The sequence below is a fragment of the Cynara cardunculus genome (genome assembly GCF_001531365.2).
Source record: "Cynara cardunculus var. scolymus isolate 2C chromosome LG 10, CcrdV1, whole genome shotgun sequence".
NCBI lineage: Eukaryota > Viridiplantae > Streptophyta > Magnoliopsida > Asterales > Asteraceae > Cynara > Cynara cardunculus.
Window position 1 is genome coordinate 593,162 of NC_037537.1, and position 19,085 is coordinate 612,246.

The window sequence follows — 19,085 nt, forward strand, 5'->3', positions numbered from 1 at the left end:
AATCCGTGTGTCTGATAATAAATCGACTGATAATTCATCTTTGACTTTGAACAAATTGTTCATCTTTTCTTCTTTTTTGACACTAAATTTTATAAAAACAACTTATTAACTTATTTCAGTATGACACCGTTAATAAGCATTTTTTAATGTTTGGATAAACAACTTATATCGGTGCCAAACCGGTAATAAGAAGTTTTTGAAAAATTTAAATTCTTCTAACTTATAATAAGTTGATAAAGACTTTTGTAGAAAAGCTTAAGTTGTTTTAAAAAAGCAATCCCAAACACCCCTTAATTAGATAAGAAAATTGTCGTATGAATAGCAAATTACATAGATACCGTTTTTATTAATTTAGAAATAAAATAATTTAACTAAAATAATTAGTTAATAATGGATCTCATGAATAATCTCGTTTATAAATGATTAAACACCTATTTAAAGCTTCCTAAAAAATTCAAAAATAAAGAAATCAATAAAAAAATTTATATATGAATAAAACAAAACTAATTTTGTTTTAAAAAAACTAATCGAAAACACAAAAAAATTGAAAAATATCTGGAGGCCTCCAACGATCGAAGGCCATGTGCAATAGCACCAATTTGCACATCCTAAGAAACTGTTATACCGAGCTTTCATAGAAATAATAGAGGATGAAGACAAATGGAAAAGTCAAGAGAAGTCTTAACGCTCCATCAAAAAGAAGCTTTTAGTATATTGTCAACATAATACATTTTCTCTTAAAAATCAGTAAAAAAGAACGGCTTGGAGTACTGATCATTTGAAAATGTTAATATTAGATCTTAGGCTCAATCATCCAGAGATGGGCAGATCCGGAAATATGACTTGAGTAATGCAAAAAGATTTGAGAGAGTATTTTATAACCACGTAGCGAGACGGGGTTTTGTATGATTTTAACTAAGGTTCAAATGTCGTTCACTTTTGGTGTCACAAAGGGATTTGGGCATCTATTTCCATGCTGGTAGAGCTACGATCCTTAGAGGTCGACTTAGTTAATTCAGTATCCCTTGAGTTGGTAAAAGTGGTGACTTTGTGGAGAAAGGTGGACACTCTTATGTGAGAGTTCACTTTCGAGAGAAAAAGATTCTTAGAGGTTTTTTGTGGTGCTTGTTCCTGACCATGAAGTTACTACAAACGTGTTAGATAATGCTTATGCCCATGCCCTCTTCTTTTAACTGCTTCTCTCGTTTCAATTGTTAAATTAGCATAATATTAGATCTCAACAAATATTAATTATTTTTTCAAAACCCGAAACTTGCACTAAAAGCTCATGAAAATCTCTGAGTCTTAGTTGTCCAGTCACTGTGGAAACTATTTCAGTAATTTACCACTTTATTACACATAGTGATCATAATGTCCGGTGTGCACTTGCACAACCACTGTCGTTAACATAGGTGGCCACTCTGTTGACCTATACGGTTTTCCGCTATCACAAGGGTACCCAATGCCTTAAAACAACTTCATCAATATCCATTGACAACGTCTCTGGCAGCCCAAAAATGAACGCTCTTGATCAACCGATCAACAACCACCCAAACAATGTCGTGGCTCATCAAAGTCGTGAGCTTTAAGTCCGCTTGCCCACCTCTGCTCTAAATCATGTTAATTTCCAACTGCTCAAACAACTTTATTTGGTTTTGTGAATAATGAGAAATTTTAGCCACAAAGGAACGAGAAACGATGACAACAACGGTAATAGTGGTGGCGACGACAAATGGTTGGTCAAGATGGCGTTCCTCAATGGTCACTTAGGACTTCACACGAAAACAGGAGTAACCAGACCTACCTTGCCTTGGGGCATGAGCTTTACCTCCATCATGATGGTCGTGGAATCTGTTTTGAGTCCCGCATCGACCAGATCTGTACCATTTCTCTCTTCGTTTCTTGTGCTCTTATGGATGGTAATCTGGAGGTTCTACTTATTCTCACAAAACCAATACAATCATACCCTTTTTGCAGAATATGGTCCAAGTCAGACTCCATATCCACCATGGAGAAAAGTAAACTCTAAACAAGCCTTACATGTGCCCATCTATTTTTCACATCAAAACTCATTTAAAGGACCAGAAGTGTAAACCCCCCCCCCCCAAAAAAAAAAAAAAAAAAAAAGATCTAGACCTGTACAAGTTCTTCTATATGGTTTGTAATCTTATGTCATCAAACCCTGGTTTCTTCCGTCACTTTCTCCATTCTCACTTTCGAGCCGCATGGTAGAGCTCCAGGTAGTCAAGAGCCGGTCGGTTCCACGACCAATCTTGCTCCATCACCACTTTGCATAACGAATTGAACCAATCTCGACTTTCGTACCATGCAGAAATCGCTCTGTGCATGAAGGCAAAATGATTAACATAAAACCGTTGTACCAAAAACACAAAAACATTATCGTATAAACCAAATGAACCCAGTATAGGGTAGGATGTGAACAAACTTTGCCTCTACCCCAAGGGGTAGAGAGGCTGTTTCCATAAAGACCTTGCACGTAAATATTATATAGCATGTGATGTAAGCAATTTGGCATCGGAATCACTCTGAAGTTGAATTTGGAACAAAAAAATGCCAACTTGGTTGACCGCCATTTATGTGAATAATAGTAAATGTTGAACAGAATCGTGCACTTGCCTGTTGACCGCATAATCAACACCAGCTGCATCGGCTCCCTCAAAATTAAATCCATTTGGTACAAGACCTTGTGATTGTGCTCTTTCTTTATCATGGTCAACATCGAATACAGTATCGTAAAGTCCTGCAAACGATGTTAAGAGGTAAAATTATCAAAATTTATAGACTCTAGAGGCGAAACAAACTACTTTTCAAGGTTATAATCACTACAGACTTTGTAGTAGTATAACGCCCCATAGCCCAACGTAAGTTATTATATGCCCACGACACGTGTCACACACTAATACTGTTAAGGAATATGTAAACCTATAGGGTCGCACACATTGATTTCTAAGTAGACTTTCCTATACCCCAGGGGGTAGAGAGACTGTTTCAATGAAGACCTCCCACTTGTAAAACAAATATTAAAAGAAACAAGAGAGCAATATATATATATATATATATATATATATATATATACATAAAACTAATACCTCCGGTTTTGCGCACGATGGGTATGGAACCGTATCTCATTGCGGTGAGTTGTGTTAGCCCACAAGGCTCGAATATCGAAGGGACTAAGATGAAATCTGCACCAGCGTATATCTACAACGATATAGAAACAGGTCAAAAAGTCAAAGTATATAAAGAAAATGGTCAAACAGAAGTTCGATTAGTATATACCAAGTGAGATAAAGGCTCATCATAGGTCAAACACAGCCGTGCCTGGTCGTTATGTGTTGAATGTAACTGACTTGCCAAATTAACAAAATCATTTTGGATGCGAGGATCAGGAGCCGAGCCTAACAATACAACCTGAAACCACAAATGCATTAAAAGACGGTTAATAACCAAAAAGACAAATGTACTACAGGCCATATGCCGAATTAAGAGTATTTTACAGCTTTTGGCAATTTGACAAATACTTCACCTTCCAAAATAAGTGCCTACTTTTCGATTCTACCCTTAAGAGTAAAATTGTCATTTGTGGTTATTTCGCGACAGAGGGAGTAATTTATAGTGCATTTTCTTTTTTTGGTAAACAGACCCAAAGAAAAAGCTGCTCTATTCTTTAGCCCCGAGGCCCAGTCCACTTAGATCTTACCCCAGACCCCCACCTCCGGGTGGGATTTACCGGTCTCCTTTGGTTTGGTTTTTAAAAACGTGCATTGATGAGTTGTACTTGACAACCAAGGTTCAAAATAACGTGAGGCGTGGCGTGGCGGCGACCTCAAGCCTTAAGCCTTACACGCCATGGTGAGGAAACGATGTTTTTTAAGGCGTGACATAAGGCAAGAAATTTGTATGTTATATATATACATATATGTTTTATATTTATCATTCAATAATATAATGATAAAAATATTACATTAGATTAACTAGTTTTATATAAAAACTTTGTGATCAGATATTCAAAATAGAATTGGAAGAGTTTTACAACTCTGTTTAACCGTGAGTCCATGACATGTGTGAATCCAAGAAACTGTGAGTGATGTGACTAACTAATTTTATAAAAATATAAAATTTGATTAAAGTTAAAAGTGTAAAAGCACAAAAGTTAAAAAAAATTCACTCTTGAAGAAAACGCACGCCATGGCGTGAACAACACCTTACACAAGCGCTATGGGCCTTATCGTAACGGCAGAGACGTGACTTACACCATGGCACGCTTATTTGAATACAGTTGACAACTCATCAAAATGGACTAAACTAGAAAGGTACCTGGCTGCCACGGTGCAAGGCACGCCAAATGGCATGCTTGATGAGATGTATTCCTTTTTGATGAGTCAATCGAGTGATGATTCCAACCAAGGGTAGATCGGCCCTCTTTAGATCGAGTTTTTGTTGCAAGGCTCCCTTGGCAGCCTTTTTGCCTTCCACGACATTTTCCGAAGTGTAAGATACCTAAAATTACAAATCATATGCATATTTTTAGCCGAAACCACAAACAAATAATATAACGGAAATATCTAGACTCAATGTACAAACAATATAACGGAAATATTTGCTGCAAGTGGGATTTGCTTCCTAATTTGGCAAGGATACTAGGTTTCTTCTGTCTACACCATTTTCTTTCTTTTCTACTCTCCCTCTTTTCGGTCCCATTTTCGTTTACCTTCACGTCATGTCATTTGGACCCAAAATATAAATAAATCAAACCAAAATAGGTCAACATATCCCATTTGGAGTTAGCGTCTAAGGGCACAATATAAGTGAATATATAAAATGGCCCAAATCAACATTGAAGGACAAGAAAGGACATGAAACGAGACACACAACTTGACTCTTTTTTTAATTGATCAATTCTCTAGATATTAAACAAGATATGAAAAATATAAGATTTAGATTCTAAGCTACTTACAGGAAGGAACTTATCGTTAAGTGGGTCCCATATATCCGGATCGATGCCATTAAGTATCCCATGAAACTTGTACAAATGCGGAGCAATCACCGGATTTCCAGAAACCTCTGTTGAATAAGTTGGAGATACCTGCAGGAAGAAATTTTGGATGATGGGCAGACCGAGCATGTAGATTACTGAAAATGTTCGACTGATAGTTACAACTTAAAAGATGTTCACCAGTAATAACAATATATGAGAATCTTTGGAACAATAAGCGGTAATGATGATATCGGACAAATAAGTTATTTTAACCTTCAAATTTCCTAAAGAAGAAATATTGCAATTCCCACAAGATATCCCACATCGATCATTCTTTCAAAAATTGAACAAAAAATTGGGAGCAGTAAAAGGTGAGTAATCACGACACAAAATTCTTTCAACTAATTGTTCCACATGAAAAAATGTGTTTTTTTTGTAACTGTGGGTGTCCAGGGCAGCTTGCGCACACCTCGACTAATCCTATAGGACTCTAATGATAATTGTCACAAAATCACTAGCATAGTAGTTGTTTTCGTGAAAGCCGTAAGCTTTTGGCTCGTTCACATAAATATTAATAAAAACGAATGGGTGACTAAAGAAACGTTTATGGAACATCCCAAGGACTTTACCGTAGTAGCCTTGTCAGCATACGCCATTGCTTTCCCGATCAATTGAGCCCCAAATTCGAGGTTATGAATTGTGAAGACAATGCGTGCTTTAGTCAGACCATAATGCATATACTGGTCCTTAAATAACCATGCAACTGGTGCACTAGACCAGTCATGACAATGAATCACGTCCTGCAAAACAAAACAACACTCCTTACCACCAATTATAATTCTACTAGTTGTGAAGCACCTTCATCAAGGGACGGAGTTGACGATTTTAAAACTTCTATCAACTATTATCTATAACTTTGAGTTCTAGAAGACTCCGTCTAACTTTTCGAACTATTGAACTTGACTTCTTGTGGTAAACATAATATACATAGTTTCTTTCCAAAATGCAAAATAATCAGTACAGTTTGCAAAAATGAGTGATTTTAGACAAAAGTATCCACATACTATGGTATCTTTTCATTTAAATTTATACAATGTATCCAGAATTGCTCATTTTTAGAAGTGCTTTTTACACATTTTCACAACAATGATAATTTGAAAACCAAGTACAATGGCTAGTCACTCATACATTCATATGAAAAAACCTCTTCATCCCAAATAGTAGCTCAACTTTGAGAAATACTTGTAATTATACTTTGTAAACTCTTTGAAGCTTCTGTAGTTTTTGTAGTTTGAGTGATTCTGTAGTAAAAGTAAATAAGGTACTCCAATTATAGTTTTAAAAATTGCCAAACAAAGAAACTTCGAAGTTTTCACAAAAATTGCTATGATTTTTGTAGGTTGCATGAAGGGAGCATGTCATACTTAGTCTATTGAGAATAATAAATTTATAATATATCTTTGCTAGTGAACCCTTCTCAATTATGACAAAACCAAAGGAGCCCAATGTGTCCCACCCGGAGGTGGGCTCGGGTTGGGATGTATGCAGACATGCCCTCTACCCCAAAGGATAGAGTGGTCGTTTTTCGTGAAGACCCCGCGCTTGCAAAAAGAGCCAACATAGAATATGTGGACAGTAAACAAAGTATGATCATGCTTCCACCTAAAGCTTACAGGATGAGATCCACTTTGAAGAAGGAATTCAAGAGCAGCATGACAGAAAAAACCAAATCTTTCTGCATCATTTTTGCAACCGTAAATGCATCCTGCCCAAAAGAGTCTGACAGATACAAATAGCTTACATCAGGTGTTATATATGATATCAGAAAAATTAAGCGATATCGGAGATGTTAATGGTGAAATAAGAGTATTCTTTACCCATTTTGAGGCTCCAGAAAGTAGACAGAAAGTCCTTCAACTTTTCCAAACCAAACTTTAATTTCAGTCCCACCCCAAAAGTAGCTCTTATGAAAACCAAAGTCCTTCACCTGTAGCAAAAGGAAAGGAAAAATCTGTCATAAACCAAGCATGCACCAGAGTGATATAAGCCCTCTAATACAAAACAAAAAACACAAAACACAAAAAGGAACACGATAATTCATAAAAATGAGCAATTTTGGCAAAAAAAATGCCAAGTGTGAAGGATCTGGTGCATTTGCATTTGCACAATTTGTCCAAAATTGCTCATTGTTACAAACTACAGAGTTCTTTTTACATTTTTGTAACAAGCATGGTTAGTTTGCAACAAAAAGTCAAATATAATAGTTCTCAAAGTCAATAAATCCAGACAGACTGACTCTTCAAAGATTTTAGCGGTGAACTCACAGGATTGCTTCAACAAAAGTCTACGGTAGTATATTACCTCGAGAATTACAAATTATCAATGAAAAGCTTATAAGCCCAAACAAACAGCAGCGAAGCTTACATTGCTAAGATTTAAGCAATCATACTTTGGAAGAATGATATCCACGGTGTGGTTTAAATCCTGAACAGCACGAGAAAGACTAGTGACAACATCAGCAAGGCCTCCCACCTGGAAAAACAAACACAAAAGGGGAATATGCATAATTTCAAAGTAATTGACCATTAATATGCAGGTAAGTAGAATAATACTTAAGAGATAAACGTACTTTCAATAATATTTGGTTTCATATCAAATCATTGACTCATTGCCTATCCTTTTCTTGATCACAAGAAAAGCAACTCATCTAAACCATTAAGTTGTTTATATCCTCCTCATGCATAGTTTCCCACTAAAACTCTTGATCTAGGACTTCTTAATATAACATCCTGATCTACATTCATTTCATAGGAGTAGCTAGATACAACGCAATTGGCATTGCCAACTCCTTTGGTGGATAGGCTATATAAGAGTGGTTGAATATCGATTTTGATTTCGACTGCAAACTATTATGGGACTTTGTGAATGGAGAGGATGTGAGAAGGGGGCAACATCCCCTTCATCCCAAACTTCAAGAGGAATCAGTTATGATGGTTAAGGATGACAGGTTTCCTACCTTATCCTTTTGTCGTCCTATCTTTCTTTTTAATGGGGTTCTCTTCCTTCATGTAGTTTTCAGTATTATAAATCCTAGTATCACCCTTTGTTGCAGGACTCATGGTTAATGAATCTATTTTTTGTAAGATTTATTTGTTATGTAGTTTCCTAAAATAAGTTGTGTATAGTTGTCATTTGTTATTTAGTTTCCTGCAGCCATATCTGTCTACCCCTGGTTCTCCACCAGATGAAATATTGCAGCCATTTTATGTCTGAAGTTTCAAATACGGGTCCACCTACTGCGGAAGATATACTCTCTCAACTGCAACTCACAACCTCACCTTGGAATCTCACTCCATCTTCCTCAGAAAGGAACTCATCAAAAATATTCTCTAAAGGGGAAGTTAGAAGAAGAAATTTTTGGGGGATTTCCTACAAGTCTTTGCCTAAAACTATTGTTTCTTGTAATCTTGTTACTACATCAAATACTAGCCGAACATCTGAAGAAAAAAAAAACGAACCTTCAAATAGAAGGGACATTACTGGTGCACAGGAAATAAGTGATCCTGAACCTATTCTGCCAAATTTTCCTGAACCTCCGACAAGGGAATAAATATCACTCCACGGTTCTAACAGAACAAGATAAAGAGCTCCTTACGTATTGAAGGAAGAAGGGTCATCAGAAAGGCAAGAACCACCGTTCCCTTAGCACTAGTTCAATCATCTAATCATCTGCTCCAAGAACATAACCTGAAACTCTCAGGGTTTTCATTACATCCGACCTGTTAATGAATGGTGGCATGGGACCCCTGGTTATGGAAGTAATCTTCAAGCCAGCTTGAGAAGTGTTGCAAGACACAGTTAATGAGTTTATTTTAGTAAGATTTATTTGTTATTTAGTTTCTTAAAATAAGTTGTGGAGAGTTGTTATTAGGTTGTCAAATACCATATTTTCTTGCTTTTATTTCTAGGATTTCTTCTACAGTTGGTCCTTTGTACAACTATATATATATATATTGTAACATTTTAGAATATAAATATACACAAATTACCATATAATCTGATACCTTAGGTGTGACCAAATTGGGGAACTGTGTAAATATTGTGTTTGTTCATTTCCCATCATTGTAAACGTGTGCAAGACTTCAGTTATAACAAGAATTTTCAATAGATATGTATGGTTCAAATCTTATTTGTTATATCTATTTATATATATTACAGTTTGAAAAAGGTAATAAAAAACTTGTAATACGAAATTCAAAGATCACCTTTGCAATGGGAGCCATTTCAACAGAAATATGGACAATATGCATTGGGGGCTCCTTCGTAACTCCTCCGGACACTGGTATGTGGTAGTCCATACCATTTTTATTGTCAAAAACACCATCATCGATTTCCTTCTCAGAGAATACAAAGTCCATCATATAAGCATCTAGTGGGACCTTAACTGCATGACAATGAAAAAAGAAATTGTATCAAGCATGTCTCTCTCGTACATATAGAATGTTCTGATACATGGATGTAACATTACTTTCATGAGGAAAAAGAAAAAGAATGTCACCATTTTACAATAAAGTTAAGTGATTATCAATTGGGCTCAAGTGAGAAGGTGTGATTGGCAGAAAATTTTGAGAAGGGCAAATGCCATTGTCTCAAAAAGGATGTTTCTGACTGTAGCTACCAGTCACAAAGGTGCAAGCTCATCGTCTCTTCCAATGCTTTAATTCTATAAAAGAATTAAAAAATCAAATAAACCTGCTGATTTGTTTATTGTAAGAGAGAAAAAAAAATTAAGCGTCTGAAAGGGTGCACCCACTTGATTTTGAAGGATTCTCTCAAATATTTGAAACCAAATTTATAATAGATATCAAACATGGTGAGATGGTTTAGATGCTTAGATTAAATCGTGGGATACAATTGGTTGCAGGTTCAATTCTTACATCTAGCAAATATATCATTTTTGATCTTTTAAATTTCACCTCCCGGCGCCCATGGGCCCTACAAATGTTATTACTAAAAATTTCAACGATAAAGATACAGCTACAAGGATCGGACTCACAACCTCAAGTATAATTATAAACATAACTTACCACTACAGCAGGGGAAGCTTCGTGTTTATCTTTCTCCCATTTTGACTTTATTACTTTTCTTCATGATTTATTTTCCTTTTCATTGAACATTCATCTTAAAAGTCATCATTTTCTATCTTGTTCTCAAGGCTAAGATATATTTATTTCAAAGGTCAAGGTCGATTCCTTTTCAAAAAATGTATTTTATTCTTCAAATTGACACAATTAACTTTTCCCAGGTCAAACTGCATTGACTTTCCCCGGTCAAACCACTACTTTGTGGACCATTGATCTAGCTTAAAGGTGCACCCGTTCAAAACCTTGGAAAGAATAATGGAAATTCATGATCAGTTTATTTAATTTGCGACTAGACAACAGCTTACCAGAGGTTTTGACATGCAGCCCATTATCTGCCGGCAACATTTTCTGTGGTGGCAAAAGGCCCATGCGGTGTGTCCACCGATTAAAAGAACATCTAAACCATACTTCAGGCTTCCCATTTAGCACGGTATTGGTGGGGTTGTAGTAAACTGTCACAAGGCCGCCTGCTTGCACATCAAGAGGATCCGTGTAGACTATGTTCTTTTGTGACAACAAAAATGTTTTCATAGTTCTTTCTTTTGTTTCAGCTCTTATGCGTGCTGTTTTTTCAGCCTATAAAAGAGAGAGCACAAAAAACAATTAATTAATTATAAAAAAATTCAAAAAAATGAAAAGGCAAACATAATCTCATCTGTATATCATGAACATATGACCTTAGCTCGAACTTCCTCTTCTCTTAGCCTTCTCTCATTCTGAAGTTTCTTGTATATCTCATGTTCTTCCTCGGCCCAAAAGAGATCTTGAGGAATAGATAAGGGGACAACAGCATGGAAATCTTGGCGAAGATTATTATCATAAAGGGTGGCGTGCTGAGGTGAACCATCAGCAAAAACCCAATCCAAGACAAGTGAACGACTGGGGACGACAACTATAATAATATCGAAGATTAACTCTTGTGAGCGAATTGGATTAATTTAAAAGACTACATTTGAAGATATTGCATAAACATGACGAGCATAACAACAAGAGAAGGATGCCAAGGCATAATAAACATCTTCTGGTGAGGTTTCCCCAGTCTTCAAAAATAAAATAAAATTCTATTTATTCAATTTACAAGAACGTCTGGCACCACTTATCCTGAAGAACCCAATACCCATCTACGATCTTCTATGAACATTTACCAAAAGTAGAGCCTTTTATACTTATATCTAAAGAAGGGAAGTGAAAAGGAGAAGCTGCATGAGCTTTCATTTTCTTTTTATACATAACAAAGAGATCTATTTGAAGCCTATTCTGATCGTAGAGAATAGGCAACATGCCAAAAAATTCTCCTAATAATTCCCAGAAGCCTATTTGGTACCATTTTATTGATTATACTACTCTTAATTATATTCCTTAATTTCTTTAAATGATACCCAATTAAAGATTAATGGTTTTATGATTAAATACATCATGCATCCAGGCTGAAGGAAACTTGTAGATCTGCCACTTACTATTGACTCCTCCCTAAATTAAATGTCACTATTCTAGAGACGCGTTATTACGCAATCACAATCAATCATGTGGTTTAGTGTTGCAACAAAAAAGGCTATCTAAGCTAACTATGATCATAGGAAAATGCAAACATTACCCCATCTGTGCAAAATAAGTATTACATTTTACTTGGTAGGTTATCCAGAATTAATGGTACGTTTCCCATACTGGTGGAACTTCCCAAATGTGATTTAAGTTTCTAACCAAAATCAGTCAAGTTGATCACCAAATCACCACGTGCTGTACATAATTTTTCTCTTCCTCTTGGAATTTCACGAATTTGACCTAACTAAAAACTTTGATTGACCAAAAGTACAGGATAGTAGTTAAGAGGTTAACCACATAGCCACACTTTTAAAAAAGATGCATAAATGTCCAAATATAGCAATCCTTTTACGCCTTTGCATAAAAATTTCCGATGTTTGACTTGGCATGCAGGTTAAGAAAACTTTTGGACCATTTGTCAAATATCTAGATACCCTTTTTAAATACAAACAAAGAAATCTTGTCGACCGAGATCAATGACATCTATCTATTTGTAGTGATGATGATGGGAAAACAAGTTTAACATGAAAACTTCCAAACGAAATACAAAACAAGCAATTATTTTGCTCCTTCTTTGTATGAAACGTTTGACTTGGTACATAGTTTAAGGAAAGGGTTATAATATTTTTTAAATATCTAAAATACCCTTCAAGAAAGACAAACAAAGAAATCTTGTGGACCCAAGTCAATGACATCCCCTATTTGTGATGATATCAGTAATACAAGTCATTTTAATATGAAAACTTTCCAAAGAAATTCAAAATACAGCTATTCTTTTACTCCTTCCGTCCATGGAAAATACAATGACCGACTTGAAACATAGTTTTAAGGAAAATATTTTACTATTATTCAAATATCCAAAACAATTAACATAAACAATAGAATCTAGTAGGTCCAAATCAATCACATCAACTTATTTGTAATTATGATAATGGACAAATTGGAAACTTGACCAGGTGACCTTTCTGAAAAAGGAAATGTTGTAATTTTCATGGGACAGGGGGAGTGCGGAAAATGGAGCATATCAACAGACTTCAAATATGGCAAAATGTTGGAACAAAAGAAGATAAATGCATAAAAACATGCATGCTATTTATTATGAGTGAAATATGGATACCGTTGCATACCATCAGCATACCACCAGTCTCCATCTTTTTCCACAGACTTGTCAAGCTTCTCGACAATTGACAATCCATCTTTCCAGTTATTATACCCTCCATGAATCCATATATCTTTAGCATTTGAAAGAGGACCTACATTATTGTTATAATACAACTTAACCATATCTCCGCCTTTGAACTCAGTAGGTTCTATGTACCATGTATTGTCAACAAACTTCACAGCCTTTTTCAGAACTTCTTGAAGTATTCCTCTTCTTCTCTCGGCTTCATCTCTAGCCTGAGCTCTATCGGCTTCACTCGACGCCTTCTCTGATTCAATCCGCCTTTGTTCTTCTGCTTGCCTTTCTCTCTCAGCTTGTTCTCTCGCAAGTCTCTCAAGCTCTCTTCGTTTTTCCTCAAGCAAGAGCTCTTCAAATTCAAGAACATTCATTCCACCCTCCACAGATATACAGAAATCTTTCATGTCATTGTTTTCATAAACATCTTTCCCGTTAAAGAACACAAAGTCTATCTTGTATGCTTCCTTTGGAACATGAATTTGGCAAGACCACCACTCCCCACTGAACTTTGTCTTGTTTACTTTTACAGTGAAAGACTTATATCGCCAGTCGTTAAAGGCTCCCATGATCAAAACATCAGATTCGCCAATTAAACTAGAAATAGTTTTGTTAAGAAATATTTCTATATCTTGATCAGGTGTCACAATCTCAGGATAACAAAAGACTTTCTCACCTTTAACAAGAGTCTCACTAGCAAGCCTCTTGATTTCTTGTATACGTAAATTTGCTTGCATCTCCTGCCTACGCCGCTCTTCTTCCATCTCTTTCTTACGTAAATTTGCTTCCATCTCTTTCTTACGTAAATTTGCTTCCACTTCCAGCCTTAACTTTGGAGAAGCTTCCTCATTATCCTCATTTTGACTGCGTAAAGTCTCAATTCGATCATCACCATTCTTGATTGCATCTAGTTGCTTTATTTGTAATCCCAATGTACTCATTTCATTCGTGATATCACTATTTACATTTGTACCCTCATCAGCCGTGCTAGTGCTCCCATTTTCATCCCTTTGACTAAACTTGGCAACAGCCAATGCTTTTCTACCAGAAGATATCTCCTCCGTCATCTTTGTTTCAAGAATGTCATCATCCTCCAGATTTTTATCAACTTCAACGTCAAATTTACTTTCTCTTTTGGTGTGATTCGCATACTCTGTAGAAGTAGAAGGATCCAGACCTTCTTTCCCTTCAAGCATTTTCCGATCCTTCCTCAGGTTGCTTGGTTTAGGCTTAAATCCCTTTGGTGCAGAGTCATTTGCCCTTGGACTCAACATTTTCAACCGTCTTTTTCTTGAGAAGCCTACAACATACCCAATTAACGCCAAATTCCAAATGATTATGAAAACCTGAACTATTTTCTCAACAATTTTACTATTAGAACTTCATTAAATATTCAATTTTATGCCAAATCTCAATAACTTGCCTGATCTTGCAGTGACCCGATGTGAGAACCCAGCAACCAAAGAATATTTGTACCACGAACAAGTTTGTGTAAACTACACATAAATATAATTAAGAACAATTATCCCACAAAAAGGGGAAAAATATGAAGCTAATAAACCACCCAAATTAGTGTTGAAACTTCCTTGAAAGTCTCACGCAGCAAATTGATAGCACAAAACAACTAAATGTAGCTACCAATTGACAAAACATAACCATTTATACGAACATCAATCATGATTGACTTGCAAAATCGATCAGAAAACACAAAAACCTAAAGCAAATAATACTTAAATCAGCCGTATCAGAGAACGATCCACCCAAATTCGATCCATACGTGTGCAAATTCACAGACATTTCATTCAAAAAGAAACCCACAAAAAGAAAAAAGAAACCATTCAAAGAAGAAACCCACAAAACAACATTCAATTGATTCGAAGTTACATAAAAAGAAATCATCCAAAATCAATAAAGAAGATGATCGATCTTTACCTGTGAAAACAAATTTGTTCTTCTGGTAGTGTGAAACCCGATAACAGGTTTAATCTTCACAAGGGCTTTGTCCCTGAGAACTGTTCTTCCACAACACAGGGGTGTCTGAACCTGTAAAGCTAATTCCATGGCTGCCCACCTTCTCTGTTCTTGAATCTTGACCACAAATTCACCTGAAAATTACCCTCTTGATCTTTATCACTTCCTTCTCTGTATCAGTGCATAATAACTTCGATAACCGTGACTCGTGGAATATATACAATTCGAGAAATAGAGTGAGAAATAAGAGTGTAATAAGAAGTAGACTACAAGATCATGTTTGCAAAATCTGGGCCTCAAGGCTGTTGCAAATGCATGTGATTAGAAAGTTTGTTAATTTTTTCTCTAAATAAATTACAAAATCAGTCCCTGTACTATTCGCCAACTGCCAATTTTAGTCCAACTGCTATTCTTTTACACTCATGGTTCAATGGTGAAGAATTATGTCATTTAAGCCAATCACAGGCATTTGTTTTTGTATTAAGGGGTTGTTTGTTTGTTGAATACTGGACTTGATACCTTGATGGTATGGTGTGCTTATTCGTTCAGTAATATTTGAGTGTCTGTTTGCAACTTAATCTGAAAGCCATCCAATATTGTTTGTGTTGATCCAGCCTTCAAAGTCAGTGCAAAACTTCAGACGCCGCCCCTTCTCTTCCTATTACGTGCATCAGATATCTCTTTCTAATCCAGGATCGCCTGTCTTCATTGTCCTTCATCGCTTCGTCATCCCTCCTTACTGTTGTTTCGCTTCTTGTCATTTTTGTCTCTGTCTCATCATCGTTTTGTTCCTCATTGTTGTTGCATTCCTCTCCGCCTCATCAATTATCTCCTTATTGGTGTTGTCTTCTTTTTATCCTACTCGCTATGGTCCTCGTCACTCTTGCTACAGGCTTCGACAGTTGTTGCCTTGTCATCGTCTTTGCTAATCACAGGTTTCTCATTGATTTTGGAAATCAAATCCAAGATTCAAAACCTTATTCCTCGATCAAGGTAAAGGAGATCAAAGCAACCAACATTGTCATCTATGAAGGAACAGATGTCATCCATGTCACTGATGTTGTAGACCAAGTGGTTAAATTTATGACTTGTTGCCACGATAGAACTGAAGGTTTGCATGATGGTCGAAGCACCATTCGTAGCAGTACAAGAAATAAAACATCACTGTGGCTACTGGAGAATGGAGTGGATCTTGATCCATTATTTATTTTATATTTTCACTTTGAGCAAATTGCATGAAAAAGTAACGTACTTTAATTTGATTCATATTTTGGATAACATACTTTTGAAACTTCCATTTTGGCACCTAAGACGTAAAGTTCTAACCATTTAAGTACATGGGTAACCGGTTGAAAACTAATTTTAGATTTAAAAAAAAGACTAATTTTAGATTAAAAAACCTATGTCACTAACCACGTCAGCTACTGAGTTGGATATCACATTACTCGTCACATCAGCATGATAAACGGTTAATGCTTCAACCCGTTACCTGAGTACTTAATTGTTTAAAACTTTACATCTTATGTACCAAAATGAAAGTTTTGAAAATACGTTCCCAAAATAAAAATCAAGTTAAAGTACGTTATTTTTTTATGTAACTTGTCGAGGTATGTAAATACAAAACATACTAATCAAATGATAATGATGATTATTTAACAATTTTGCCTTGAGATACCTTTCACATATGAAAGATGCCAATTTTGGTAAACGAATGTGTATTTTGATTATATACGAAAATGAAATAAAATTAGTTTTTAGGCTAAAATTGCAAGTTGGTAAATAGTCAAGGGGTGATTTTTGTAATTTACACTTTATTTATATGGACGGTTGGAATATATTTGAATATTATTTTCATTTATCTTGATAAATTATTGAGAAAATCATTAAAGTTAACTATTGAATTTTTAATAACTTCTAAATCAACACATTTTAATAAATTATATTATTATATTATTTTTTCCTATTATATTCAACACATTTATAATTCTAAATGAAGTTAAATGTAAATATATATATATATATATAGGGGCCTAATCAGATGAAAACTAATTAGTTTGTGGTAACTGTGAGAACCAATATTAACCACAAATCAATAGATAAATTAGGAAATTTATAATTTTGGCAATTTTGAATTAAAATTTTAATGCAAAGATATTTTTGGTATTTTACAACTTTCCTCTCTCCTCTCTTCTCTCTCCGGCCACCGTCCGCCGGCCACCGTCCTCCGGTGATACTACAATGGTATCACAATGCATCATATATGTGTTTGGGTATCACATTGATGTCGTTTGTGTGGTCGATCGAAGATGTAACACAGTGGTATCACTATGCATCTTATATATGATTAGGTATCACARTGTATCTTTTGTTTAACAGAGTCAATATYTTTAGGTATCACARTGGTATCATAGTGGTATCACCGGAGGACGGTGGCCGGAGAGAGAAGAGTTTTAAAATACCAAAAATATCCTTGCATTAAGATTTTAATTTAAAATTACCAAATTTATAAATTTCCTAATTTATCTATCGATTTGTGGTTAATATTGGTTCTCACAGTTACCACAAACAACTCAGTTCTCCCTTGAATAGGTCCCTATATATATATATATATATATATATATATTAGATCAGTTTTTTATTTTAAGTAATACAGTTTTTCACGATATGTTGTCATTTTGCGTAAAATCATGAAAGTGTGTCGTCTAAAATGAACGGAAATTTCCCATATGTTGTACAAACAGGTGAAGTTCGAGTCCGAGAACCGCAAAATGGAATCACAATAAGTGTTGGGGTCTTTGGCACTGATTTAAGTCCCTCCAATGCTACTGAGATTTTCTTGTCCGTTCTCCAGGTACTCATGGGATAGTCAAGGTGCCTACAAACTGACACATACACCTTCAGCTAATAAGTCAGTGACCTAGTAGATAGTTGTGTATCTGATTTGCCTATCACATCATACTATTAAATAAAACAGTGTGGTCTGATCTTGGACTGTCGGTTATAAACCCTCTTTGTAGAAGCAAACGTTATTGTTTGACATAAATAAAAATACATTATTATTTTACATAAAAATATATATCAACTAAAATGAAATATTCAATCGTACTCATACAAAAACCAAAAACGTCGTTATTACGCTTTTCGTATCTTGAAAGCATGTTTTCTGATTTTAGAGATAATGGTCCCCGTTTTCTTTTACCGAATTTAATTGGCTAGGGATATATGTGATATTAAAGCATTTATTGTGGGAGTTTTAAACTGGTTCGATGACCTGTCGAAGCTTTTTTTCTGAATAAAATCTACTGTCTCAAACTTTTATATTTCATTTATATCCATCAACCATATAAATGCACATTATGAAAGTGAGAATGCAAATATAAATTAAATAAATATATATCAAATAAAACTCTGATTTGTGTCCACGAAACTGGTGGAACAAGAAAGAAATAGGAGAATATTCTTCCGTCACAAGGAAACAGTTCTTACTTAAGTGGAAAAGAATGGGTCTACAAATAGGATCGGTCTACACCACTAAAATAAAGGCATATATTTATTTAATTTTTAATACTGAAAATTGCTCTAAGATTACAGTTCAACAAGATTCTTTTAGTATTAATAAATACTGGTAAATTTATAATATGATAACAGGGTTTTATCGGTTATAAAGTTTGGGATTACTTTCGAATAAGTGGTAATAGTTGAGAGTTGTTTTTAAAATTTGGTTAAAGTATCTCCTTCCAAACCGTCTTTATATTTAAAATATATATAAATGAGTTCTTTTAAAAGGTATCTTGTTTTTGGGATTTTGAGAAGAGAAAGTCTTCTGTGTGTTTTCTCTGGTTCGAAGTAAACCAAAGAAAAGGAAGAAGATACTGGTTTTTGTGATTCTTAGCTGAAATCCGCTGCTGATTATTATTCTCATCTCTTTGTGATTATAAGGTGAGTTTTTATTTTGGGAAAATTGCACCAAAATGGAACCAACTTTCACATGATTCTTATTTTGGAGAACGAACTTTCAAAATCGTCATTTTGGGGAACCAACTTTCATCTGATTCTTATTTTAGGGAACCAACTTTCAAAATCGTCATTTTGGGGAACCAACTTGCACCTAATTCCTATTTTGGGGAACCAACTTGAAAAATAATTATAGAAAAATGGGAAAATTACACCAAAATGGAACCAACTTTCACCTGATTCCTATTTTGGGGATCCAACTTTTAAAATCGTCATTTAGGGGTCTCTATCGAACTTT

At 35.2% G+C, this 19,085-nt stretch overlaps 1 protein-coding gene across 2 annotated transcripts; it reads right to left on the reverse strand.

Annotated features, from left to right (window-relative positions):
• Positions 1-2,154: 2,154 nt before the first annotated feature.
• On the reverse strand, positions 2,155-15,131 carry LOC112519331 (soluble starch synthase 3, chloroplastic/amyloplastic-like). Of its 2 annotated transcripts, XM_025127389.1 has the most exons (16): positions 14,795-15,131; positions 14,286-14,358; positions 12,813-14,162; positions 10,821-11,035; positions 10,449-10,719; positions 9,265-9,443; positions 7,424-7,531; positions 6,877-6,986; positions 6,673-6,778; positions 5,629-5,799; positions 4,979-5,107; positions 4,339-4,521; positions 3,301-3,432; positions 3,111-3,222; positions 2,638-2,761; positions 2,155-2,340 (listed from the first exon to the last, which is right to left on the reverse strand). In XM_025127389.1, the coding sequence occupies exons 1-16, from the start codon at positions 14,921-14,923 to the stop codon at positions 2,211-2,213; spliced, it is 3,522 nt and encodes a 1,173-aa protein (XP_024983157.1). In that variant the 5' UTR covers positions 14,924-15,131; the 3' UTR covers positions 2,155-2,210. The 2 variants fall into 2 exon arrangements, with proteins under 2 accessions (XP_024983157.1, XP_024983158.1); XM_025127390.1 differs by lacking the exon at positions 14,286-14,358 and having other exon boundaries at positions 14,795-15,116.
• Between the last annotated feature and the right edge of the window lie 3,954 nt (positions 15,132-19,085).

Bases quoted from the DNA above. Each gene is read 5' to 3' on its own strand.
- LOC112519331 (XM_025127389.1), bottom strand. From the start codon at position 14,923: ATGGAATTAGCTTTACAGGTTCAGACACCCCTGTGTTGTGGAAGAACA. The intron at 6,779-6,876 runs GTAAAGAATACT...TGTATCTGTCAG, and splicing joins TTTCTGGAGCCTCAAAATGG to ACTCTTTTGGGCAGGATGCA. The intron at 3,223-3,300 runs GTATATACTAAT...ATATCGTTGTAG, and splicing joins ATGAGCCTTTATCTCACTTG to ATATACGCTGGTGCAGATTT.